The sequence below is a fragment of the Oryza brachyantha genome, chromosome 9, assembly GCF_000231095.2.
Source record: "Oryza brachyantha chromosome 9, ObraRS2, whole genome shotgun sequence".
Lineage (NCBI taxonomy): Eukaryota > Viridiplantae > Streptophyta > Magnoliopsida > Poales > Poaceae > Oryza > Oryza brachyantha.
Window position 1 is genome coordinate 6,818,750 of NC_023171.2, and position 27,240 is coordinate 6,845,989.

General features: G+C 39.0%; 2 protein-coding genes and 2 non-coding genes across 4 annotated transcripts; all 4 read left to right on the forward strand.

Annotated features, from left to right (window-relative positions):
- The first annotated feature begins 4,084 nt into the window (after positions 1 to 4,084).
- TRNAD-GUC lies at positions 4,085 to 4,156 on the forward strand. Its single transcript has one exon. It is a non-coding gene; the product is annotated as a tRNA-Asp (tRNA).
- Positions 4,157 to 7,460: 3,304 nt separating this feature from the next.
- TRNAD-GUC lies at positions 7,461 to 7,532 on the forward strand. The gene has a single exon. It is a non-coding gene; the product is annotated as a tRNA-Asp (tRNA).
- Positions 7,533 to 11,138: 3,606 nt separating this feature from the next.
- LOC107304888 (probable kinase CHARK) lies at positions 11,139 to 11,961 on the forward strand. Its single transcript, XM_015840821.1, has 3 exons — positions 11,139 to 11,302; positions 11,366 to 11,549; positions 11,647 to 11,961. The coding sequence occupies exons 1-3, from the start codon at positions 11,139 to 11,141 to the stop codon at positions 11,959 to 11,961; spliced, it is 663 nt and encodes a 220-aa protein (XP_015696307.1).
- A 6,807-nt stretch (positions 11,962 to 18,768) lies between these two features.
- LOC102719144 (probable kinase CHARK) lies at positions 18,769 to 20,524 on the forward strand. Its single transcript, XM_006661074.2, has 2 exons — positions 18,769 to 19,349; positions 19,639 to 20,524. The coding sequence occupies exons 1-2, from the start codon at positions 18,769 to 18,771 to the stop codon at positions 20,354 to 20,356; spliced, it is 1,299 nt and encodes a 432-aa protein (XP_006661137.1). The 3' UTR covers positions 20,357 to 20,524.
- The last annotated feature ends 6,716 nt before the right edge of the window (positions 20,525 to 27,240 follow it).

Below are 27,240 nucleotides of genomic sequence, written 5' to 3' on the forward strand. Positions count from 1 at the left end.
AATATCTCCAGACATGTCTCGCGCTTCAAGATCAATCTTGGAATAATCATGTCCACTTGCTTTTTTTTCCTTCGGTACTTGTTCTGTAAGATTCTGTTCTTTTTTTATTTCACGTTCCTGGTCTTGGACACAGGGCATCCGAAGGAGGCCATGGTTGTCAAAGGTTCACAACTCAGTACTCACACAGCCTGTGATGTGCTTACTAAGGGATGATGCTTGTCGTGGATATTTAAACACTTATTATAAATATTATTATAAATAGTAAACGTAGTATATAAATAAAACTCATCTATAATCTTAGACTAATTCACGAGACGAATCTAATGAGCCTAATTAATCCATGATTAGCGTATGTGATACTACAGTAAACATTTGCTAATTATGGATTAATTAGGCTTAAAAAATCATCTCCTGAATTAACTCTCATTTATAAAATTAGTTTTTTAATTAGTCTATATTTAATACTCTAAATTAGTGTCCAAACATCCGATGTGACATGGGACTAAAAAGTAGCCTCATCTAAACAACCCCTAATTCTGGTTTTCTATTATTTGATCTGATCTACTAATGCAATATAATTTTCTACATCATTAGACAAATTATATCTTCCAATAAAATGGTACATGCCATCAGAAAATGATATAAATATTAATTGAACAGGGAAAAACAGAGCGCCTCATCGTGTTGGTAACTTCGTAAAAAGATGTCAAAATTTGAATTTTAAAACTTAATTTTAGAGTTGATTTTAGCATTTTTAATTCTCGTTTATTTTACATCATTTACTATTAGAACGACAAGAACACATATGTAAAAATTTATACACAGATTATTTTTTAATTAATAATATGTTGTTTCTTATAAGTGAAACGATGAGACTGAGAAAAAAATATCTCATTTTTTTTAAATAAACGTACATATGCACTGCCAGGTTAGGGTTTCATGTGATCGATAGTCGACAGCCACTCCCTAACAGCTCTATGGATACCGTGATAGTTGAGCAATTCAACAACGTCTGGAGGGTATAGATAGTAGGTATCTCAAACTTAACTATTTGTGTAAGAATAAGGGGTATATCGATATAAGGTGATAGTATATATAGTTGGATTCGGATATAGATGGTCTTTTAGCATATGCAATAGGACTTGGATATAAGTTATGTTTCCTACATCAATACATAGAAAGGATTAACCTGGAACTATTATGTACAGAATAGAAAAACCATCGAGGGGCTATTCATTTTGAAGAAAACCAAAGGATCCAATTTCTAAGGATTGAATTTATTTGAAAGTCATTTGATTTGTAGGAATGAATCATAAGAGATTTTCCCTTCCTACAAGACATAGAGAGAAAATATAAGAAAATTTCCATCAACTTAAACCTCTTGAAAAAATTTCTAAAGACTGGTATTGTCATACATTCCTATTTCTCCACTTTTCCTATTCTTTTAGGTTAAAATTCCTCTAAACTGAATAAATCCTAAACCAAGGTTGTATATAACTTGTTTTGTACCCTTTTACTCGTTTCTCGGTACAAAAGGGATATGTGGGCTTCTTAAGAGCATGAGAATATTTGATATCAATACACTGGTGAATACAAATATACAATCCACCAGAATAGAGGAAGTATTAACTAATATCGAGTGACTGAATTTCTATAAAATGTTGTCTTCTGTAGCCATCAAGGTTTAAGTATTTTGCTCCACTCTAATATTACTGTCGGTACAAGACATGGACACAATAAAGACTAATAAGTTCAGATAGATAATACCATTGATTTTTTTGTCACATGTTTGATTATTTATATTACTAAAAAAATATACAAATATATTTTGTAACAATTTCTATGAAAATTACATAAGTTGTTAATAAGACAAACAGTAAAATGTATATATAATATCGATATCAGCATATATTAAAATAAGGAGAATGTATATATAATATTAGTAACATCATCTATTATTAAAATAAGTAGAGAACAGTTTGTTTTTTTCTAAAATGAACTTGACTACTCCCTAGGTTATTAAGCGGTTTGTAAACATAGGTCAGCTCGTGAGACTCGTAACCGTGGTAACCAGTCCGTTGAATTTTGAAACCCTGCAGCAGGCTCACGGGTTGATTGATGACTGTCGTACGTGCAGCTTGAGTAGCACGTAACGTAGGATTTGGACGCTGGTTCCAACCGGGAGTTGGATGTGGTGAGGATGGTGACGCGGACAAAGCTTCTCTGACATAATTTTTTTTATTTGGTCGCTGATATAGAGATCAAATTTTTATAACGATAGTCTTAAGGCGTAGTTTTATGGTATAATTACTAAGACTATAAACTAAACTAGTTAACCGAGTCAGATGCGTTTTATGGGAATAAAACTACTTTCTCATCTCATGAAACTCTCTTATTTAATGACACTGCCAAGTCAGCAATTTTGCTGATGTGTCACCTTATTTTAATGTGCACGACACCCTCATAAAATATACATCGAGACTAGTTTAAGGGCCGCATTCGGCAACCGGGGTAAGTTATCTAAACCTCTCGTTTTCTGTGCAAACGCACCCCGAACTGCTAAACGGTGTATTTTTTATAAAAATTTTCTACAGAAAAGTTGTTTTAAAAAATCATATTAATTTATTTTATATTTTTTAATAATTAATAAATCATATACTATTCGTGCCTGCCGGAGAACTAACTGACTTCTCCGTTACTGCTGAACGCAGGCATGTTAGTCGCTATGTAAGAGAAGAAGCAATCAGTGAATCTAATTTCATGGTGAGGCAGGTAGATTCAGAAGTTGGTGATTGCAGAGGTTGAGCAAGAAGCATGGCACGTTCCTCTCTGGGCAGCCCTGGGAAATACAAATTTCAGGTTTCAAACCGTGGGCACTATTGCACGTCTGCACCCATAGCTTCTCCCTCCCCGTTCTAAAGAACTAAAGAAACCGCGGGCTGCAGTTCCATACATGATACATGCATCCATATATGTAGCACCTGACCTGACCTGTACTCTGGCTGCTGCCTACGGTAGTTGTTAGCGCTTAGCACAGGGATTATGAGCCACATCAATGGAATAGACAATTGTCGGTCCACAAGGATAAATGTATAATCAGTATCATCTATTCACTCGGTTTGATATGGTAACACCTTTTTTTTATTATGCATATATTTATGTATGATTTATGTATTGATCAACGCATATTATTTATATATATGTTAGATTTATTAGTATCTATATATAAATATAGACAATGATAAAAAATCTTATACTGTAAAATAGAAATAGTAGAGTCTAGACATGTATGGAAGTCAAACCGCACAATTTTTTTTTCTTTGACATAGCAATTAAGACGAGACAATGTGTTATTTATACATCTATTTTAAAAATAAGTCATGTATTGTCCAAGGGCTCTCGTTCTCATAATTGCACGGGGTACTCTCAAGGACGCATTACCTTGGCAGGAAAGCCAATATGTCCAAAACAAACTGAGTATAGAACTACGCCACAACCACCTTAGAAATAACTCATCACATTGAAAATATAACCATTGTGTCATGTTGTTCTCCAGCTCCATTGCAACACACAGACATCTCACTAATCACTATCTAAAAATTAAGCCATACTCCCTGTTTGAACAATCGCAAAATGGTTCTTGCCCTTTGGCAATGCCAAATGAATGTCAAAAGCTAACTTATGGCTTCTTAATCTCCCAAGATTTTGTTAGGGCAAAATTGAGAGGATATATACCAAAATGTTATTACCACCGTTTCACACTATAGGGTGATTTCACTCTTTTTAAAATCATATATATAATAATAAATATAAACATATATATACACATACACATTGATTTATGATAAATTTGGATACGTTCAACAGATCTTACAATATAAAACAAATGGATACCAACTAAAATTGCCATTGCATTAATAGTTGTTGTATGCTATGGGCACATTGGGTATCAAACCAAATCTCACATTTCCAACAGTGCCATACACAGCTTTATTAGTGGCAAAGGTATAGCACTATAAATACTGTAACAGGTCTTCAAACCATAATGAAAAATATTTTAGGAGCACAACTTTCTGTCAGTGAAGTCGTTGTAGTATAGTGGTGAGTATTCCCGCCTGTCACGCGGGTGACCCGGGTTCGATCCCCGGCAACGGCGCTTTTTTTCTTTTTTTAATCAGATGCGTTCTATGCTAATCATCAACTTCATCAGAACAAAAAGCTAAAGTTTAGGTCACCCGAGGCACAAGGCCCACTAGGAAAGTTTGCGGCCCAATACTGAACTGCTGGATCCTATGGGCCGGCCTACTGTAGGTCTCAAATGCAAGTAATTTTCTTTCTTTCTCAGTTTTTTTATTCCTTTTCCTTTCATACCCGTTAGCTAATTAGAAATATGTATTGATTTAATAGATGAAGAGAAGCAAAATAACAAAATCATTCTATCAAGTCCGGCCGGTCCTCAAATGAATCCACCCCAACCCTAGTAACAACAGGAACCGATGAGAATGCGCAAGGAAAAATTACGTACATCTAGAGGTTTTGTCATGCTTTGCTTTGTAAATTAAAAATAATTAACTTCTCACAATTTTCATCACTTATGTATATATATTATTTTGTTGGTTCAGGTCCAAGTTCTCTCCCTATTATTGATGAAGAGTGTTAGACCCTTTGGTGAATTGTATGTCAATTGATTTGTCAGACGCTCCGTATTAGAAACTACAATAATTCTTTTTGTTATAGTTAGTATCTTCCATTGCCATTGAAACTTGATTAATAGTGCTAGATCATGTACAAGAAAGTAAATCGATGGTGGAAGAAACGTTATCTCACCTATTCAAGATGAATGTGAATTCGAGTGTGAAAACGCTCCAATACCAGGACATGTATTTCTTAAATAGTCTGCTCTTTTACATTAGAGATGATGAGGTTAATTTTATAGCCTCAAAATCAACCTTGACGAATGCCGCCCATGGATCAACTAAGGGACAACAAGGGTATTCTGGTGATCCAGATAGCAATTTGAGACCACATTATGACCTGTGAGTATCACTTGAGTATTGGTCCCTTGGTATCTTAGAGAAAATATTCCTTAGAGCAGTGATCAACAAGATTCACGTTGTCCTTAGTCAAAATCCCCCTTCGAGTACTTTGTCCCCTGGCTCCTCATCCTAGTTGCCTCTTTAGCTCCTGCAAAAACACTCAATAGACGATTGACACCTAGCCTCTATATAGCACAATTCTCATTGAGCAAATTGTCATATTCACATAGGAAGTTGAATACTCTATATGTACGGTCCATATTTAAATACTCTATGCGAGAAGTTAAATTTAAATTTCCTACATGCCTTGAAAGAGATTGAATACTTTGAAAATGCTATTCGAGCTTCGGCCAAATAGGGGTCAAGATGAGCCTGTACTAACAAATCGATCTCAATGTTTAGATTAAAAACATAATAATCACATGAGTATATTTTTCCTTGTAAGTACTTTTATAAATTATAATTTTGTTAGATATTATAGTATTATATTCTAATGAAAATAACTTCAAAGTTGTAAAATAACATAGCAGATTCCGTAGCACTATATATATTTAAATGAGAAGGTAGTACACTGGTATAAATTGTATATTAATTAATACGACATCTATTTAAGAACGATATTATGATATCTTTCCTTATTATACAACTATATGCATGGGAGGATTCATGTTCTATGTATAAGACATGCCTCGTTCCAAAATATAAGTATTTATAGGATTTAAATTCTATATCACAATATAAACATATTTATGTAATGATTCCTATGATTTCAATAATTCTGATGATTTTAGAGCATCAGATGTTTAGAAAGGGAATCTAACTAATTTAGAATTTAAAAATTGATCACTAAAATGATTAAAAGAAAAACTTTTGACATTGTCTTAGTCTATGCTAAATGACATAAAATAGTTGTATTTTAAAATGGAGACCATAACCACTTTCTTACCATGGTAGGTACAAAGTAATCGTGGGATTCTGTCAGCTCTACGCTACCTTCACTTAGTGTGGTAGCAACGGACGCGTTTAGGAGTGGTGCTAAACAAGGCACGCAAAATGAGAAATATCAAGCAAATGGTTAATTAAGTATTAGCTATTATAAAATTAAAAAATAGATTAATTTAATTTTGTTTAAATAACTTTCATATAATTTTTTTTTGACAAAATACACATAATTTAATACTTTGATATAAGTATTACCGGCTGGAGGCCCTTTGCAAGCGCGGATCTCTCACAAGTTCAATGCCTCGCCAGCTCTGCAAGCGCGCGTGCGTCTGCATGCGGCGGTACGTGTCACTGTCACCGGTAGCACGTTCCTCGCTCGCTGGCAGTGGTCGGCTAGCTACCACGACACGTTCGTTCGTAAGTCCGGGCCGTTTGCCAGTTAACCCGGCCATGTTTGCTAGCTGCATGCATGCCTGTACAATTATAATGCTGCCTGCATATTCCAGACAAATTCCAATTGTAAATGTGGACTGGTTTATTAAGTAGTTTTGTAATTGTGGACTGGTTCAATGCGGCTGATATATGTCAACGAAAACCGATCGATCGTTTATGGTTGAATTAGATTTTGAAAACCTGCCTCCGGGTGTACGTGACCGCATGAGTACGGTACGTGCTAGAGATTTGCTTCAATCTAACAGAAAATAAAAAAATGAATATCTCGAGATATTTTTTTTTTTAGAACGGAGCAAATTTTTACGTACTAACATAGCATTTGGAAGGCTGGGCGTTGTTTAGTTTCTATTTTTTTTTAAAAAACATCACATTGAATTTTTGGACACGTAAATAAAGTATTAAATATAGATGAACTAAAAAACCAATTACACAGTTATGGAAGAAATCTTTAGACGAATCTTTTGAGCCTAATTAGTCCATGATTAGCCATAAGTGCTACAGTAACCAACATGTACTAATGACGGATTAATTAGGCTCAAAAGATTCGTCTCGCGGTTTCTAGGATAGCCGTGAAATTCGTTTTTTCATTCATGTCTGAAAACCCCTTCTGACATCCGATCAAACATTTGACGTGACACTTTTTCGAAAAATTTTCTCAATCTAAACACCAGATTCCAACCGGGGTCCGTGACCCTGGTGATCATCACGAGGCAGGTAGCTGCACAATACGGCAAGTTGATTTGATTGGTAGCTGATTAGCTGCTAGGGAGGAAGCATGGCATGTTGTAAGACGTACTGCCTCTCATGTCATAGGATTAATACAAATTTCAGGTTTCACACCATTAATTCGTAATACCCCGGGCTTTAAACAAGTGTATTTTCAATAAATATTGAATGTGACCGTGAAAATTCGACTTTCAAACCAAGTCTTAGAATACACGACCGACAATAAATATTGAATGTGGGCTGTGGATAAATACTGAATACATTTTTTGATAGATATGTATGGAACATCATAAAACCAGCGAGGTCGTTGTAGTATAGTGGTGAGTATTCCCGCCTGTCACGCGGGTGACCCGGGTTCGATCCCCGGCAACGGCGCTTTTTTTGCATTTTTTAAAAAAATTAGATGAGTTCTATGCTAATAATAATCATCCACTTCATCATCAGACAAAAAAGCTAAAGTTTAGGTCACCCGGGCCAGAAGGCCCACTACGAAAATATGCGGCCCAACACTGAACTGATGGATCCTATTCCTATGGGCCGGCCCGCTGTAGGTCTCTGCAGCAGCTGGCTTGATTTTGTTTAGCACTGTACGCATCCCACCGACTTATCATTCTTCTGTACAATTTTAGTTTTAGTAGTTGAGTTAAGATGGAGTCGGTACACATTTCTAGAACATTTTTTTCATATCATTTCGTTAGTTATGGAGGGAGACATGCAGTGAAATCTAGTATATTTTGACTATAAAATTGCTATTTCCTCCGTCCCAAAATAAACCAATCATTCACCTTTTACCTATAATGTTTGACTCTTCGTCTTTATTAAAAAATATTTACGATTAATATTTTCGTTTCTACTAGATGATAAATCATAAATAATACTTTACGTGTGACTTTTTTTTAAAATATTTTTAAAATTTTTTTTAAATAAAACGGATGGTCAAACGCTATATACGGAAATCGAAAGTTTGTCTCTCTTTTTTGGGACGGAGGTAGTACGAATCTATCGACATATTTCTTAGACAAGCATCCCTGTCCTTTGGAATAACCCATCTTAGATGACGTCTGATACGGTTTGTCTGAGATATCAAGGAGGTTGTTTGGGATAAACGTTTTTCAGTAGTAATAGACTAATAGTACTGTACGGCATCGAGATCAAACCATCATCTCTGACATCTTGGGCACGCACATGCACCACTCACATAAGTGATTTTTTATGCAAGTAATATAAGTAGTTACAATAAGTAAATATATTGTAGTCATATAATATAATTATCAGTTACTTTTGAAAGTTTTGATCCAGATTTTCTTTCAAAAATTGTATAGTCACTCCGTTTTACTCTTCTTGCAGACATATGGTGAGACGGAGTGCTTTTTAATATTACTCCTAGTTACTATAACTTTCTCACATGGCGTTCAATTATGATACGACACTGTTTATTTTCGATTATGATCACTGTAATTTAGATTATTAAGAAATATTGCTATAAACTGGATTATTATAAGCTGAAATAGATGATGTATAGTAAGAGGCGTACTTAATTTAAAGTATCTAAGGGTAGTGAATGTTTAATCACACAATAATATAGAAAAAGCATGCTCGGAGGAGCTTATCAGACTATAGTAATATGAGCTTTAGATTATATTAGGTTGACACAATAATCTAATTGTTTATTTTAGATTATTTATACAATTTAGATTACAATAATGCTAAGTCGAAACAACCTATATGTTGCCAATGTGATATCACTTTATGCCATCCTTATTTATAGAAACAGTCTCGGCTAGCACAACCTTTCAAACTGCCGGATTTGGAGATAACGAGCTTGATGGCGCCATCTGGTGGTTGTGCGAAAGGAGGTGGTCTACTGGTTACAGAGACCTATTAGCATCCTAAGGTCCTAAGTTTAAATATTAAGCGAATTTCAGATTGGACCCTTTTATAGGGCTAAGTTTTCTATAAGCCAGTGAACAAGAGAACGAGAGGTCCACGGTTTACATGATTGAAACCAAACCCAATGGGTTGTAGGGACAACCAAACATACATTTGGCTATCTCCTTACGTGCGGGGCAACCTCTCGACTAGGGCTGGATAACGAGCCAGCTCGGATCGGCTCGGCTCGGCTCAGCTCGGTCCAGTTCGTTAAGATAATGAGCTGGTTTGGCTCGGCTCATTATCATATGAGCTAAAAACCTAGCTCGGCTCGACTCGTTATAAAGCTTGAGCTGGCTCGTTAGGCTCGTGAGCCATGTATAAAAAGTTAACCTAAATAATTTTTCAATAGGTTATACAAGCAAATTTTCATTTTAAACATGCAAATCATATGAAATTATATTTAAATATTAAAGTTTGAACCAACAAATTACATGGTGAACCTATGAAGTACTGGACACATGCATTCCAGGGTGAAATCAATGAACGCTGATAAATCTTGTATCTTTGGTCTAGCTCGTTAGACTCGCGAGCCGTTCACGAGCCAGCTCGAGCTGGCTCGTTATCTCAAACGAGCTAAAATGCTAGCTCGGCTCATTAGAAAAATAAAATAAGACGAGCCGAGTCGAGCTAAGTTTGCCACGATTTGAGCAAGCTAACGAGGCACAAGTTTTCTGTCCTCTGTCCGCCCCTGCTCTCGACAAACAACGAAATATGACCTACATTCTGCGGTATATTGAAGGGCTTCCTGATCCTGACATTTACCTTTCAGTCTTCACTGACACAAGAGAGCCGGCCTATCTCTCTCGTTGCTGCCATCAAGTCAATTTCACCAACTTTGATTTGTTCAAGGAGAGGACCTATTATTCGTGTGTGGCCACGAGCACAGAATAGACACGGCCAGCAGCTGGTCGAGAAGAAAACGATGCGCATGTTGCCATTGACGAGTTGACTTAAGGTCAACAACCATCACCTTTGTGAGATCACCTATAGTAACAACCTAGGATCGATCTACAAAATGGATCAATAAAATGTTATTACAAAGTTACAAGCAATTGCAGGAACCGATCGATCAGATACATATTTATAAGAAAAAATTATAAATACAACTTTTATATACGTGTTCCTAGTAATCTAAGAGTAAAGACGGTTAAGAAAACTACGATGAAAATCTCTAATTATTAACTCTAAATTTAAAATCAAAAAGTTAAATTTTTATAAGTATAAACAGAAGCAGATCCTGCATTGTTACTTGGTTCTTCACTAAACTGCATGCTGAGGGCTCTCGGGCTCTCTTGGCTAGAGACTAAGAAAAGTTGTATTACTAGAGTGACTAGGGCCATGTTCGGAAGCCAGATAAGTTATCTTATCCGTTTCTTTTTCGCACGCACGTTTCCCAAACTACTAAATGATATATTTTTTTAAAAAAATTTTATAGGAAAGTTGCTTTAAAAAACTATATTAGTCTATTTCATATTTTTTAATAATTAATAATTAATTAATCATGTATTGATCTATTATTATGTTTTTCATGTCGGATAAGTTATCCTCTCCATCTCACCCACTCACCAAGAACCGGGCCTATATAGCTATCGGCACCCCTGCACTCTGGCTTAATTGGTAAAAATGAAGTACACAATAGGCACTGATTTTTTTTGAAAGACTTGGTAATTAAGGGTATAATATCACTCCAGCAGCGAAGATAGATATCTTGTTTATTTATGAATTAAATGCGAATATATGTCATAGCTGAAAACTTTCTGTGGTGCATGATAGATAGCTTGTTTTTCTTGTGAAATAAATGCGAATATGTGTCATAGCTGGAAACTTTCTGTGGTGCATGATAGATAGCTTGTTTTTCTTGTGAAATAAATGCGAATATGTGTCATAGCTGGAAACTTTCTGTGGTGCATGTTCGATTGTCGCCGTGCGAAGCCGCCCTCCGAAGATGCGTCGCGGGAGCCGCCTCCCCGCGCGATTCCCGACGGGAACCGTGGTGGTAACACCGCAAAACTCCCTTTTGCCGAGCGGCCATCTCTCGCCGTGAATTTCATGGCGGTCGACGTCGATCCGGCTTGTACCGGGCTGCTGTACGAACAGCTTCATCGGGTGATCATCCACCGTAACATCTCGTCGTCGGTGAGCCGTTTCATTGTCCTGACCTTGCGTCTCAACTCCACCGGTGATGGTGATGCATCCGGCAGACCAGAGGATCGGCAACTATGTGTAGCGTATTTCAGGACAGTTTTCCATGAACATGAGTAGTTTTCGGAGTACAGGTGTTCTTGTCCGGATGGAATCATGCCACTCAAAGTGACGATAAAGATGCTGGGAGAAAGGCGACACCGGGAAAGATACAGATCATCGGGAACTCTCCTGATCGGTAAAGTGGACTCCTTCAACTCACGAAAGCTGCTGCTCGATTCAAATCGCACCATCGATCTGATGACGAAGCAGCAGCACGTTGGAATCCATCGGCACCTTCGCAGGAGACGAAGGCTGCGGGTGTCCGACGCAGTTGGAGGCTCAGCTCTGCTCGGGTTGCTCTGTACCGTGGCAGCTGGGTTCCTGCTGTGCTGCTCTGTACCAAGACAGCAACCGATGCGTCGTGCACGGGGACATCAAACCGGCGAACGTGATGCTCGACGCGTCGCGCGACGCCAAGCTCGGCGACTTCGGCCTCGCGAGGCTCGCCGAGCACGGCGCTGAGCTCCGAACGACGCAGATCATCGCGGGGACCCTAGGATACATCGACCCGGAGTTCGTGAACAGTCGCAGGCCTAGCACCGAGTCGGACGTGTACAGCTTAGGCGGCCCTCCATTGCGCAAGCTATGGAAGCTCTGCGATCGGAGAGGGCAGAGCTGCCGGTGCTAGCTCCGGCGGCGGCGAGGATTGGTGCGGAGCGTTCCTTGGTGGAACAAGCTTACGGCGATCTGTCGGACGAGTTCTTATCGGTGGCCCGTGCAACAACGTACATTACTTCTAGCGATTCAACTTGTCTACTAGAGTAATTTTACCATTATTGATAAAGCACCGAGATGTACTTATTTGCTAGCATAAAATACGGTACCTCTACGTTACTTTGCAACCAAATTTTTATTAAGTGTAAATTTGGATAAGAGAAGAATGAAGAATATCAATACGAACGGAGAGGGAAAATGGTTACAAAAGCAGGTAGACAGGTGCCAGTAGCATCCACTCTGTCATGGAGACACCGCCCTGTTAGAATAAATTGATTAAAATCATCGTATTCTGAATAATTCGATTTGACTCACGTTAAAACTATCGTGAAGAGTTATGTTGATCACGATGGATGACAAAGTTACATACACATCCTCATGGCCAAGAACTAGAGGAAATAGTTCTAGTGACCCAAGTTCCTGGGGATCTGCATCTTGGAAACCCATGTCCCGAGGAAACCCTCTAGAGGCATCACGGGACCTAGGGTCCCGAGCTGCTGGGACCCAAAGCCAGCTACCCGAGGCCACTCGAGCTATCCGGACCTAAGGCCACTTGAGGCATTGGGACCCGAGGCAACCCAAGCCACCAGGGCCCAGAGGCTGAGGTCCTCAAGCCTAGGCAAGGTTCCGACAAAGAATCCGTCGGGCCCCCAAGGATCCAAGTGAGATGTCAAGGCCTTGGGGGCCCGAGGTCCCGAGTCTTAACGGACCTCGAGTTCGGGTCATGTCCTTGGGATCCGAGGGTATGTGTGTATGTTTTGGACGAGGATGGCGTTGATTCCGCATAACGGATAAGCGTATTAATCATGTATTGATCCGGTTATGAAAGGGATTAACGGTTGGTGGTCAATGACCCACCAATTCCTCGCACAAACTTCTCTCTTGATGATAAAAATATGTCAGAACCTTCACGAATTAGTGAATCAATTATGTTCTTGCCCGATAACATTATTTCCTCGGTTTCACACACTCGCGCGCATGAGTGAGTGGAACGAGCAGGCCTATTAAACTCCATCCACTGGCGAGATTGCAAGGGTAGGCGGGTGATTAGGTTTTTGGGAAGCGTTGATACGACAGACTAATTCTGACGACCCCGGCGACCCGCGGCTACGAGACGACATCCCCGATAACCCGCGACGACGACATCAATGACCCATAGTGCAACGACGAGGTGACATCCCTCGCCGTGACAACCTCGACGACTTGTGCAATGTCTCCAATCCCAGTGTCGACTTCCTCGTGACGCCAACCAGCGACGATCCTAACCCCATCAGCCAGTTCATTCCCTGACACTCAGCAACGCCTTAAACATGTCCACCAATAATAACCATGGAGGTAATCAAGGCAATGGAAAGGGCATTGGGAGAAGGCACCACCAACAACAATACTAGTTCATCAAGTCAAAGAACCGATTCATTCTCAGGGTACAGTCTCTTTTATCATTACAGTGCTAAGCAATTTTACAATAGATGCTGGAATGATTAGTAGCATACTCATAGTTAGCATATTTAAAAGATCGTTCATATTAGTTGTCATGCTTAGTACTTTATTTCCTTGGATTAAAATATGCTGATTAATGACCATATTTCCAACAGTCTCAACCTACCACCTAACTATCTTCCCACTCAAACCATGGGAGATCAAGAAGGTAGACAAGACTCATAGGGGCTTCCTATGGTCAGGGTTGGAACTAGTGCATGCCTAGTTAATTGGAAACATATATGTAGGTCCAAAAAACATGGGAGATTTATGGTTACCGGATCTCAAGAGCTTTGGAAGAGCACTAAAACTCAAATGGCTCTGGTGTGTGAATGATGGGATGCACACAGACTGTGGAAAGGAACACCAGTACCTTGTGATAAAATAGACAAAGAGCTCTTCAGGGTCGAAACCACAGTCACATTGGGAGATTGCTCCAAATGTGCTTTTTAGTACAACAGATGGCTTTAGGCAGGAGAGCCCAAGGTTATTGCACCACATTTATATAACCTAGCTACTAGAAAAAATAGGTCCGTCACTCAACAATTACACCAAAACATATGGATCAGGTCGATGCGCAGAATAACGATAACGCAACAAGCATCCGAGTTCTTCAGTCTATGGTCTGCCCTCAGGAAGATTACCCTACAAACGTCTACCAAAGATCAAACTACATGGAACTAGTCCTTTAATGGATCTTATTCTATGTCCTCGACATATGAAATGCAATTCGCCGGGGGAATAACATACAACAGGTTCCTTTACATTTGGAAGTCTGAGGCAGAAGGGAAATGCAAGTTTTTCAATTGTCTCATGACGCAAAACAATATACTAGTAGCCGACGAACCACAACTTAGAAATTGGCCCAACAACATCATCTGCCCCATCTATAGTGTCAAGAGTGAAACCGCACACCATCTCATCTTAGACCGCAAGTTCTCTAGGTAGGTTTGGCTTCTGGTTTTGTCCCGACTAGAGCTAACTTTGCGGATGCCAGCACAAAACACGAGAGAGTATCTACAATGGTAAAAGGGATGTCGTAATTAAGAGGATAGTGAAAGAACAACATAAACACTTCAACGATACTGTCGTTTACACAACGTGGTCCATCTGGCTAGAAAGAAATAACGAGATCTTTAACTTGAACTACAATGCCTTCCCAACAAACAAAACGGAACATGCATGGGATTTGTACAACAAGATGTGTTAGCTTTTGGGAGAATGTAGGTTTTACTAGCGCTAGAGTTGTTCTTTTTTTCAGGGAGACTCCTCTCTCTACCCTATAACCAAACTTCCTATAATGAAAAGGCATGGTCCTGCCTCCTTTCTAAAAAAAAAATGAAGAACATCAATGCGGCGTGTACATCATTTATTTCTCTGCACGTTTTGGCTATTTGGATTTGCTATAATAAATGTGTGACTTGTTCATTTGTAGGTATAACATCATTCCTTTTGTTTTTTATTTCTCTAGGTACCACTCTCATTGTCATTTTAACTACTTAGCTTGTCTGGTTCATTTTTGCATATTTAATCGAGGCATCTTGATCATAAGACACAATCTCCACAGTATACGATAACTGGTCCAACAAGTATCATTTATGTTTTAGCTCTTTATTTTGAGTTTTAGCCACTAAAGTGTTTATTTTATCGATTTGTATTAAATTGAATATACAATCATACACATTAACATCTCTTGTGTCAGCTTTCAATGAACTGTAATTTTCTTTGGCATGAGAATTTTGCACCCTGAGATTAATTTGAGATTCCCTCAACGTATGCTAAGCACAATAACTCTTGTTCCACCTTCCACTCCGCCTTGTTGACGCCGTTGTATCTTGATCCCGGTCGATCATCTGCCTCCTGCATCACCACTGCCGTACTGCGTCATCACCTGGCCACGCTAGGTTGCTCTCCCCCTACCTCTTATCCTCCAAGACGGAGGCACGGTCCTCTTGCTGGATCCAACAACACTGCCCTTTTCATCCTAGCCAAGTGTTCCCCTTACACACACCTCTAATGGCCATGGCCATGTTTGGCAGTGATGAAGAGTGGGTTAGTTATTTGGTGTGGAAGATGTAGTACTCCTTCTATATTTTTTTTATATGACGTCGTTGACTTTTAGGTCCATGTTTGATAATTCGTCTTATTCAAAAAAATTATATAATTATTAATCATTTTGTTATAATATGATTTATTATTATAGAAACTTTAAGTATGCATTATAATTTTGCATATTTGGATATAAATTTTGAATAAGACGAAGGGTCAAACGTAATACTAAAAGTCAACGGTGTCATACATAAAAATATGGAGGAAGTAATAGATTAGTACATGATTAATTAATTATTAATTATAAAAAAATATAAAATAGATTAATTTGATTTTTTTAAGCAACTTTCGTATAGAAAATTTTTTAAAAAGTATACCGTTTAACAGTTCGAAAAGCGTGCACACGGAAAACGATGCGAACTAGATAACTTATGTAACTGAACGAACGGGGCCTTGACAGTACCCCATTGTATCCTTCATCGCTGTGGCTCTGGCGACAGTGTTGTTGCCTCTCCACAAGCTCGTATTTGCTGCTTATCACTGGTCCAACCACCACCCATGGCTATCCCGTTAAACATGGAGAAAATCCATCTTCCCCCTCCGGCGGAAATCCCCTCTTCTACCTTGACCATAACCCATGAACCTAATTAGTAGGTCCTCTGGTGGAGTTTGGGTCCTGTCGTGCCAATGATTCATGCTTTCTATATAAGATTTACTCGTTGTACATTTGATCAAACGTTGTTGCAGCAATAATACGGCGTCCTTCCATTTTTCCGATACGCTAACATGGATTAAAGAACGACAAGCACACCTTGGAATTGAAGGATGATAACTGAAGTCGATTGGGGACCATGTGAGAAATTTTTTTATTTTTTAAACATTTTTAAGAACTAATTTTATTACTAAACCTCCAGAGAAAATATTTTCACCGCATGAACCTTTTGGTCACGCCACCAACATTGATGTGACGAAACGGCTTGCCACGTCATTGTCGGTGGCATGACAGCATTGTCTTGCCACGTCACTGACATTGGCATAGCAAGACTACCACGTCATGCTACGCTGATCAGGATGTGTGACAATGTTGTCTTACCACGTCACTAGCATTGGCGTGGCCAAAAGGTTCAGTTTTGAAAAAAAATGCCCGGTGGTTTAGTAATAAAATTAGTTGTTAAAAAGGTTTATTTAATAAAAAAATTTCACCATGTGAAGGCCTCAACCAAGTCACCTCCCTTGCCATAACGCCATTGTTGGACAATAGAAAGAAAGATATAAGGTTCTATATAATTTGGACTCGGACGCTATATAATTAAAGTATGTAGAAGTTCTATATATCATTGAATAAGGATTATGCATTTTTTACATTAATATTAACCTCACAATGACATTTCATATAAAGTATGATTCAATACTTATTAGGTACAATTTAAAATATTAAATTGAGAAATGTAAATAAATCGGTAGTGATCATTCTTGATTTTTAAGTTACCAAATAACAAGTGTGATATAGTAAACTTATTACAAATCAATTATATTGAATATGGATTTTAGATTTATTAAATCATGAGAACCTATAATTCAGGCTCAAAATCGAGTACAAGTCTGTTTTGTTAACTTTTTTCATATTTTTCAATTACGGAAAAAACTTATATGAAATCGAGTATAATGCTCTCTACTAGTAGTACAACTAATCTAAACAATTTATTTTTTCTAATTCAATGGATCGGATCTATTTATACCAACAATAACTACTGGCAGTAGAATATTTTTCTACTGATAGTAGAACTTTGCATAAATAAATGGTCGAGATTCTTATATCGATGGTAATATTGGTAGTAGAATACAACCAGTAAAGTATCGTATGAAGCTCTAATTTATTATTAAACGGAGGCAACAGAGTTGTTTTCACCTTAGCTGCAAGTCATAAGTCAAGCTGTTTGTATTGGGATGATCTGACCAAATCAACGTGGGCCGATTCAATGACAGTTTGACCTGACCCACTCCATGTGAAGCTACTTATGTATACTGAATTTTAAATGCGTGTCTGGGAGGCCAGACAACTTGCCGATGAATATATGGCTATAATTGAGGTTCCTTGGACATTATGGAATTGACATAATTTCAAGAAAAAACAATTCAGTTCTTGCGGGAATTGGAAAAATAATCGCCCATATAATAAGGAGAACTGATTCTTGTGTAATTTTTAGGTTCTGAACTCTCCCTTCTACGTTCTCAAAAAAAGAAAAAAAGAACTCTCCCTTTTACTTGAAATGGTAAGATATTGCCTGATTCTCTAATGCGATCCTGTTCTATATACAAAGTATTTTTCAGCATTCCTAACCCTTCACTAAATTAATGACAGTCAACAAGATCTTCAACATATTTAATTAAGTTTCAGTCTTCTCTTTAGTAAATAAAGGAGCAAGTTTCGATTAGATATAAATTATAGCAGGTACAGTAAAATAATGTAGGCTGAATATAATAATTGATACGTCAGATTTATACTTAGAGTTATACTTATATGGATCAGAGACCATATTTCTAGCCAGCTATAGCACGGAGTCCAATAGTTACGTGACAAATATACATGATCAATGTATTTAGGTTGTATGTGCATGTGTATCTAATAACTGCTGTGTGACTTAGCTATTATATTAAAGCAATTTTACCATTCTTGAGTAGGTACCAAAAAGTATCATAGTTTTTTATATAAAATTTATTACCTCTTGATACATTAGATATTAGAAAGTATCAAATTTTACATAGAAAATAGTGGTGCCTCATGGTACCTACTCGAGGATGGAAAAAAACTCATTATATTAGCTATAGATAATAAGATAATTTTTAGAGCTACCAGTGGACTATATTCTTGATCTTGCTACTAGAAATCTGCCCTTATTTTGGCAGTTTCCCTCCTTCCACGGATTCTCCAGTTTGGTGATAGAAGCTCGACAGAACCGTACCGACCACTGGCAGTGCTGCATGGAGCAGCTAACAAAACGCAATAATGCAGTGTTAGACCATCGATCTCAGTGGTTCATTACCTCCAATCTAGCCACCAATATCTCTTGTTGAGTTCTTCTCCTGCCCCAGTATTTTCCTGTTTGCCTAACTCCAGTACAAAGCCTGCTTCTGCATCTTCAATTCCTGGCATAAAGTTCAGCTCCGCCTTTGAACCAAAGCAAACTCTCCCATGGTGGACGCCATAGCTATTGTGTTGCTTGTTCGTCTGGTTGCGTGCCCTGTCGTGGGTTTCTTTCTAGCTCTCTTCTTGAGGTCGAGGGCCAAGAGGATCAACTCCTCCTCAGCATGTGCAGTGCAAAACATGCACGGATCAATCGAGTCCAACCGCGAGGAGGCCGAGACCCACCACCACGCCGAGCTGGAGATCGTCGTCGCTGCGGCCGGTGCAAGGCGATACAGCTACGACGAGCTCGCCGCCGCGACAGGTGACTTCACGGAGGAGGAGAAGCTCGGGCAAGGAGGCTTTGGCTGCGTCTACCGTGGCCGGCTCCCGGTCGTCGCGGGCGGCAACGGCGGCGGCGACGGCCAGCAGGTGGCCATCAAGTTCTTGTCGGACTCCTCGTCGCAGGGAAGGAAGGAGTTCGAGGCCGAGGTGAAGATCATAACCCGGCTGAGGCATCGCAACCTTGTGCAGCTGCTAGGTTGGTGCGATTGCCCCAGGGGGCTCATGCTCGTCTACGAACTTGTGCCAGGAGGGAGCCTAGATAAGCATATCTACCACACCGAGAGGCTGTTAACTTGGCCAGAGAGGTATGGTAAACTACGCAATTTGCTCTTATGCTTATGTTTATAAGCCAAAATTTATATTTTTAATGTTTTGGAGTTTTTTGCTAAAGTTTATTTTTAGCATTGATTTTTAGATCTCTAAAAAGACGTATATAAAATTTTTATTCATAAATTATTTCTGTTTGAAATATGCGTTTGTTTTTTTTTATAAAATACCCGAACAATCACCCCTCTTAGTTGTGCATTGAAGTTGCAATCTCGGTGAAAACTTATCAAATTGGTGACATCGCTCCATTTCATCCTTTATTAATAGGTACAAGATCATACTGGGATTGGCATCCGTGCTGCGTTACCTTCACGAAGAGTGGGAGCAGTGCATCGTCCATGGCGACATCAAGCCAAGCAACATCATGCTCGACTCCTCCTACAACGTTAAGATGGGAGACTTCGGGCTGGCTAGGCTCATCGACCACGGCGAGCGCTGGAAGACCACCAAGGCCGTTCAGGGCACCGCTGGGTACATCGACCCGGAGTTCGTCAACACGCAGCGGCCGAGCACCGAGTCCGACGTCTACAGCTTCGGCGTCGTCCTCCTCGAGCTCGTCTCCGGCCGGAAACCGGTGGACCACCCGGTGGACGCGCCGCCGTTCATGCTGGTGAAGTGGGTACAGGGACTGTATAGCCAGAACGCGATCCTCGACGCGGCGGACGGGCGGCTGCGCTGCGACGGCGGCGGCGTCGACGAGCTCGCCGAGCGGCAGATGGAGCGCGCCCTGGTCGTCGGGCTGTGGTGCGCGCACCCGGAGATGGGGGAGCGCCCGTCCATCACGCAAGCCATGCGCGTCCTGCAGTCCGACGACGCGAGGCTGCCGGCGCTCTCGCCGCAGATGTACATGGCGCCGCCAGGATTAATGTCGTTCGCCGTGGGCGATCAGTTCGGTGTTTCGGGGAGCTCCTCCTCAAGCAGCGGCGCCCGCTCGTTGGCAACCACCAGTACTACCACGCGTTCTTCGGGCTTGTTTGCCAGCTGATTATCTCTTTGTGGCCTTGTTCGATCTCTTGCATAGCTAGATGTCTGGACCATGTCTTCTTATACCGGTGATTTATCTTTTGTATGCTGAATTGCTGATCAATGTCATTGACTTGTGAATCTGGGATGGCACACATAACACAAACTAGTACTAGTACTAGTACTAGTACTAGGGTACTAGCTAGCTACTTGTCTTATATATTTTAATTTTTTTTTTGCAATTGTTTACATGATAAATTTTGCATAGAGTTCCTCCTTTTGCATCATCCGGCCAAAGAGGCGGCACCTATAGGGAGGAATCAAAGGTACATGATGGGTTAGGCCCTGTTATTTTCCAAAATTTTTTCCCAAAAACATTATATCGAATCTTTGAATACTTAAATAAAGTATTAAATACACATGAACATTAAAATTAATTACACGGTTATGGAAAAAATCAGGAGACAAATCTTTTGAGCCTAATTAGGACGAGATTAACCATAAGCGCTACAGTAACCAATATATGCTAATGATGGATTAATTACACTCAAAAGATTCATCTCACGGTTTCCATGCGAAATCTGAAATTTGTTTTGTAATTAAACTACGTTTAATACCTCAAATGTGTGTCGAAAAATTCGATATGATGTTTTTGCAAAACAATTTTGCAAATTGAACAAGACCTTAGTACCTGGCACCTTTGAGGTTCCACAATTTTTTTTAAAAAAATAAACGAGCTAGCTCGATGCGTTTACTTAGATTTGAGTCAATTCTTCGAACATCCCACCATCGCCCCAGTATCGACCCACATACCACAAAGTCATAGATTGACGTAACAATACAAACTCAAAACATCAACATATAGTGAACAAGCTCAAAAGATCAACATACACAGATATCATAGGTTCAACATAGTTACACTCACATATCCATATGCATGAACAAAGTCAAATATTGCTCGACGCCGCTGCTTGCCATGCCATAATGGAGGTTGGGTGACTGATTGGGAACTCTAGGCAGCGATGACGATGAAAATGGTGATGGTGTTCGCATGTGGTGGTCGTGCTACTCATCGGTCGAAAAATGAGTAGCGGTCAGTCGCATGGGGGAGAGAGGAAGGGGTAGCCTCACACCCCACCCGCATCGCGGCACAAACAACACCAAGGAGAGTGCACTGGGGGAACAACGAAGTGTTTCTAGTATATTTGTACTAGTCCTAGGAAATATGATGATATTACCTGAAGTAACATGATGAACCATTTTGATTTTAAGCGGCTTCAGTCTAGAGATAAAACTCGAACCTTTGCATTGCTTCTCTTCTTCCTCGACTTCAGCGGGGAGAAAACCAATGTCAATAGATGAGTGAGTACTTTCATATTCTCCAAGCCACTGGGAAAATGTGGTCATACAACCTATAAATATAGGTTGCTTTGTTTGGCAAAAGTTATTTAAAACATTCCCAAACACTATGTGTGAGTCCTTGCAAACCATTTGTGATGGGGACAAACCAGCTTTGATTTGACTAAACGTACGTTACATATTGATAAATAAAATGTGCATGCTTTTCATATTAAATTTATATTTTATATATTTAAACAAAGTATGTTGTGTCATGAGTTGTGAGTTTCATCATTTGTAGAACTAGTTGCATGGACAAAACAAACAGGAGCATGTGTATGGAATGGGTGGTTGATCAAAGAAGTTAATTGGGGACCAACCCATGATATTTTTTAAGTGTTCTACCAAACTACTACATCACTTTTAGGTCATACAGTGGCCAAGAGATAGAGTTCTACGTATTTTTATTTTAGGTTCGAGCCTCTTCATAACACAAACTTATGGCCTTTGCTACTGATCCAGAGAGGCTTTTTAGAGCCTATGAGTACTTGTTAGAGATGTATCATCAGTTATTGGGAACTATTGAGACATGTACATCATCTATCTGGACCTGTTTTAGGCCTTGGGTCTTATAGTTGTGTTGTGGGTAGGCATTGGCTATAGACGCCACTAAGACTAAACCTATGACGTTTCTAGTCATATATATTTAGCAGCTATCATTGTTTTTTAGTTGGGTTTTTAGCGCTCTATTATTTTGAGTAAGTCCTATGTGCATCACAAATCCCAAGTTTTTCTCACTTCATATAAATACAGAAAATGCATGTCACTATATCGCTAATAGTAAAAATATACTTTTTTTAGCAACAACTGTATTTTACTACTGATATATCCCAAGTAATACTTGGCAGTAGTCCTTGACCCAGTGGACTATGATCCACAATGAGATATGGAAATCCTATCTATTTTTAACTTGTAAGTCCACACATGCATGTACATTAATTCTTTAATGATATTTAATTACATTGCTTTCTAGCAAATGTGTATTAATTCCTTCGTAACCATTCTATATATTTTTACAAAGGAAAAGCAGGCGCATTAGTGGACCCAACGGAAAGGCTAATGTCAAAACCGAATTGTCGGTAATGACAAACCACTTAAAGCACATTATTTTATCTTTTTATCAATTCATATCTAAGAAAATGTCTTATATATGTGTTTTTTTTTAAGATCTTTAAGCAACGACTAGGTACAGTATTGTGTAGACATTAGATGTGCTAGATGTGTAGACATTAGATGTGCTAGATGTTTAGAGTAAACGAGGGATATATTACGGTAATAGTTAAGTGTAAGTTTAAATATAACCGTGCATTAACTTTGCATAGAGCTATTCGGTAATAGAATATTAAAGAACCTATACGCCGACCTACGCCGCCTCATCTATGTGACTATTGCAACAATCTTGGCACACTTTTTGGGAGGCGATAAATACAAATAGCTTGTAGAGTGGGACAGGGAATACTGTAAATGTTTTTTTCTGACGATAACAAGGTCGGTTTAGAGGTTTGTTTCACTTCAACAGAAAGTAATAAAAAGTACTCGAGGTGTCAGTATCTCACGGTACCAAATCGTTTCTGATCGTTAGATCTAACAGTGTACATCCTACTCGGATAGATCCAATGGTAGGAAACGATTTAGTACCTTAAGCTACCGGTACCTCAGGGTACTTTTTGTTGAACCGAAGCAAATCTCGTCCGTTTATAACCGAATTTGTGAACCGTAAATAATATTTTTGTCCAATGAATGGTCACACGCAGTTGATAATCCCTCTCTGCAGCAGGTGGCCACCAATCCAAGGGCCGCCTGTGAAGATTTGATTATCACAGGCAGTCGATAGTTGATCTTTGTAGACAAACACCAATCCAAGGGCCACCTGCAAAGATTCGATTATCGCATAGCTAGGCAGGGTCGTCCAACTGTATATAAAAATTAGTTCTGACCACCTACACAGATGGTTTTTGTTTTAGTGGCAGATACTGTAACCGATATACAACAATAAACAGCTTCATCAACTAATCCAAGCATTTTTTAAGGTAAAAAAGATTATATTGATCTCAGTCGATAAAACCAAAATGATGAAAACATATCTGAATTTTGGGCGTATCACATTTCTGCGAGAGTTGCACATATCGACCATCCCAGATCCATAAATTAATTATGTAAAATGTAAACCAAATCTTTTGTAATCTTAGGGGCTGCTTAGTTATCTACCTAAAAGTTGGCTCCCATCAGTGGATGGAACTAACTGTTCTTTGTTGTTTGGTAGCCTGTATATATTTTCCAGCTAGGCTCAACCGGTGCAAAAATAGCCCCGCGGCCAGGCCCGGGAGAAACGTAGCGAGCGAGCTTCGCTCCCGAGCCAGGCTCGGTGCATGCAGCGTGGATGCACGCGCGTGCCCGCGGATGCAGAAAAACGAGTTCGAGCCCCTGCCTCCTCCTCCCCACCGTCCGCCATCGCCCCCGTCCGCCCGCGCGACGCTGTCCGCCGCCGCCCCCATCCACCGGCTCGACGCCGTCCGCCGTCGCCCTCGTCCGCTCGCTCGACCGCGTTGCTGCCCAGATCTGCCACCCCCATCGGGGTCCACCGCGGCCGCACCGCTCCCCACCGCTCGACGCCGCCCCCGTCGGTGCCTCGGTGGTCGCCGCTCGACGCTGCTCCCCACCGCGTCCCGCTGCCACCCACCAGATCCGGCGCTAGTTGCTCGCCGGCGACGGGAAGGCGTTCATCTTTGATGTCGGCTGGTGGCTATCGGCCAAAACAGCAAGCAAGCTTCGGGGAGCGGCGGCGCAAGGATGGGCTGCACAAGCTGTCAGTGGAGAGGCTCATCGAAGCTGCCATCCTTTTTTTTTTCATTTTCCTTTTCTTTTCTCACCAATTCGTTGATCAATGAGACATATATTTACCGTGCAACAGCGATTTTGCATATTGGTATTATCGTTTGTATGTAGTAAAAATATGTCTTATGATTTAGGTAACTATACTTAAGGGTCATATAACTAACCAAACAACATCTGATCATAGCCAGATCAATTCCATAAAGACAACCAAACAGCTGTATATGTATGTTTTTAGTCAGACCTAACTCCACCAGAATGAGGAAGATGAACCAGGCTACTTGAATGCGAGCAACCAAACGAACCTTTAACCATCATTTACCCCACAGAGCCTGCCATTCGTTGGAGGTCCATCGAAATGAATCAGTGGACATGAGTGAGATTAGAGTACTTGCACGAATATATAAGCTATATTTACAAGGCATAAATCCCCAAATTATGCCTCGTATACTAATATGGGTTAATTTAAACCGTTAAATTGCTGGCATGACCCACCAGTATATGCAGCAGCAGATTTGTGCAAATTCTGTTGTCAGATATACCTAGTATGTTGGCCCGTGCATATTGTGCGCTTAGTCGTTATAAATTGTAACAATATAAGGTCTCTTTTCTAGCAAATAATTATTTTTTACTTTTTAGTTCAAATTTGAATTTTCCTAAATTATAATTATTTTAAAAAATTTTATCTAAGATTTGAATTTTTCTAAACTGTATTTATACATGGACTTTTTAAAATTATTTTTCTGTATTTTTAATTCTGGAATTGTATTGCTAATTTGATTCTTTTTAACCGGAATTTTAGATGTTTTCAAATTGTATTTATAGATGGACTTTTCCCTCAATAGCAATTATTTTAAACTTTTGAATCTAAGATTTATTTACACGTTGACTCTTTTTTATTATTTATCTTTATTTTTAATTTTAAAATTGTATCTCTTAATTTTTCTATTTTTAACAAAAATTTTAGATCTTTCTAAATTGTATTTATAGATGGACTCTTCCCTCAATAGCAATTATTTTAAACTTTTGAATCTAAGATTTATTTACACGTTGACTCTTTTTTATTATTTATCTTTATTTTTAATTTTAAAATTGTATCTCTTAATTTTTCTATTTTTAACAAAAATTTTAGATCTTTCTAAATTGTATTTATAGATGAACTCTTCTGTTAGTATCAATTATTTTAAAACTTTTAATCCAAGATTTAGATTTTTCTAAAGTGTATTTACACATGGACTCTTTTCTTTTTTTTTTCTAAACTTGATTACACATGGAGTATTTTTGTTATTTTTATTTATTTTTAGTTGATCTTTTCTTTCCTTGTCCTATTCCAAAAAAAAAACATTATTATTTTCACTTTTTTCTATTTTTCTTGCCCGATTCCAAATCCAACATCCAGTTCAATGCATGGAGATCTTGTATTTTTATCTCTTCTTTGTCCGGTTGATCTTCTATTTTTATCTCTCTTTTTTCTTTGATTAATCTTCCTTGTGTAGATTATGTCCATGCGCCCGTGAGAGATAACGTTGACACTCTTTTTCTTATTACTGCTAGGTGTAGCTACTCTCTTCACGTCTAAGTTGCAGAAACACCTCTATACATATTTCTTCTCTCTTCCAACAAAAAGTACAAACTCTATACATATAGTTATATCATTCATATAAGATTTAATAGTGTCTATACTTTCTGTTGGGTGGGAGTAGAAATAGTTATGAAAATGTTTTTCATTATGGACGTGCAGGGAGTAGCTGCACTTGATAGTAGGATAGAGGCTTCCTATATATATGAAAATTAGATCCTATTACCAGGTGTAGCTACTCACTTCACGTTTAAGGTGCAGAAACACCTCCATACATATTTCTGCTCTCTTCTAACAGAAAATATAAACTCTATATATATAGTTGTATCATTCATATGAGATTTAACAGCGTCTATACTTTCTGTTGGATGGGAGCAGAAACAGTTATGAAATTGTTTCTTATCGTGGACGTGAAGGGAATAGTTACACCTGATAATAGGATCTAATTTTTCTATATAGGAATATATATATATATTATATATATAAAAGATTCCCCAAATTGCATTGCTAACTAAGTGTATTTATTATCACTATTAGAATATTACTTTAGTTTATTGCAGAAAGCACAAATTTTTCATCACCTAATCGACATAGCTTTCTTCTGAGCTAGTACTTTGTAGCTGGAACAATGATTTCTACTATAATATCTAATTCCATGACTGGACAAGTCCTTATTTTATCTGAAGCCAGAATCATGATGATATCTTGCCGACTGCCAAATCTTTGGGGAAGTTTATACTAGTCATTCAGGAATATGCCCCTGATTTTCTCTAAAAACGGATCCATAATTTCTTTTGTGCAACTTGCTTAATTTCTGCCATCCCACAAAAACGCACGGGTTGTCATCTGGTTACAGTTCGTAGAATGGCAATATTTTCTAAGTTGGTGACAGTAAGTATATAGCTCGTCTAGTGACAGTACGTATCGTGATCGTTAAAACAAATAAAATTTCAATGTCGAAATGTTAAAAACAGAAATTACAAAAAAAAAAAACGGACTACAATATCTGAGCACAACATGCAGCAATAAAGCTGTCGCAGCAACAAACACAGTACTTTGGTCCCCCTCGTGACTCATCCGAATTAGCTGTATTCATA

Bases quoted from the DNA above. Each gene is read 5' to 3' on its own strand.
- LOC102719144 (XM_006661074.2), top strand. From the start codon at position 18,769: ATGGTGGACGCCATAGCTATTGTGTTGCTTGTTCGTCTGGTTGCGTGC. The intron at 19,350-19,638 runs GTATGGTAAACT...CTTTATTAATAG, and splicing joins CTGTTAACTTGGCCAGAGAG to GTACAAGATCATACTGGGAT.
- LOC107304888 (XM_015840821.1), top strand. From the start codon at position 11,139: ATGGCGGTCGACGTCGATCCGGCTTGTACCGGGCTGCTGTACGAACAG. The intron at 11,303-11,365 runs GCAACTATGTGT...TTCGGAGTACAG, and splicing joins TCCGGCAGACCAGAGGATCG to GTGTTCTTGTCCGGATGGAA. The intron at 11,550-11,646 runs GTTGGAATCCAT...GTACCGTGGCAG, and splicing joins TGATGACGAAGCAGCAGCAC to CTGGGTTCCTGCTGTGCTGC.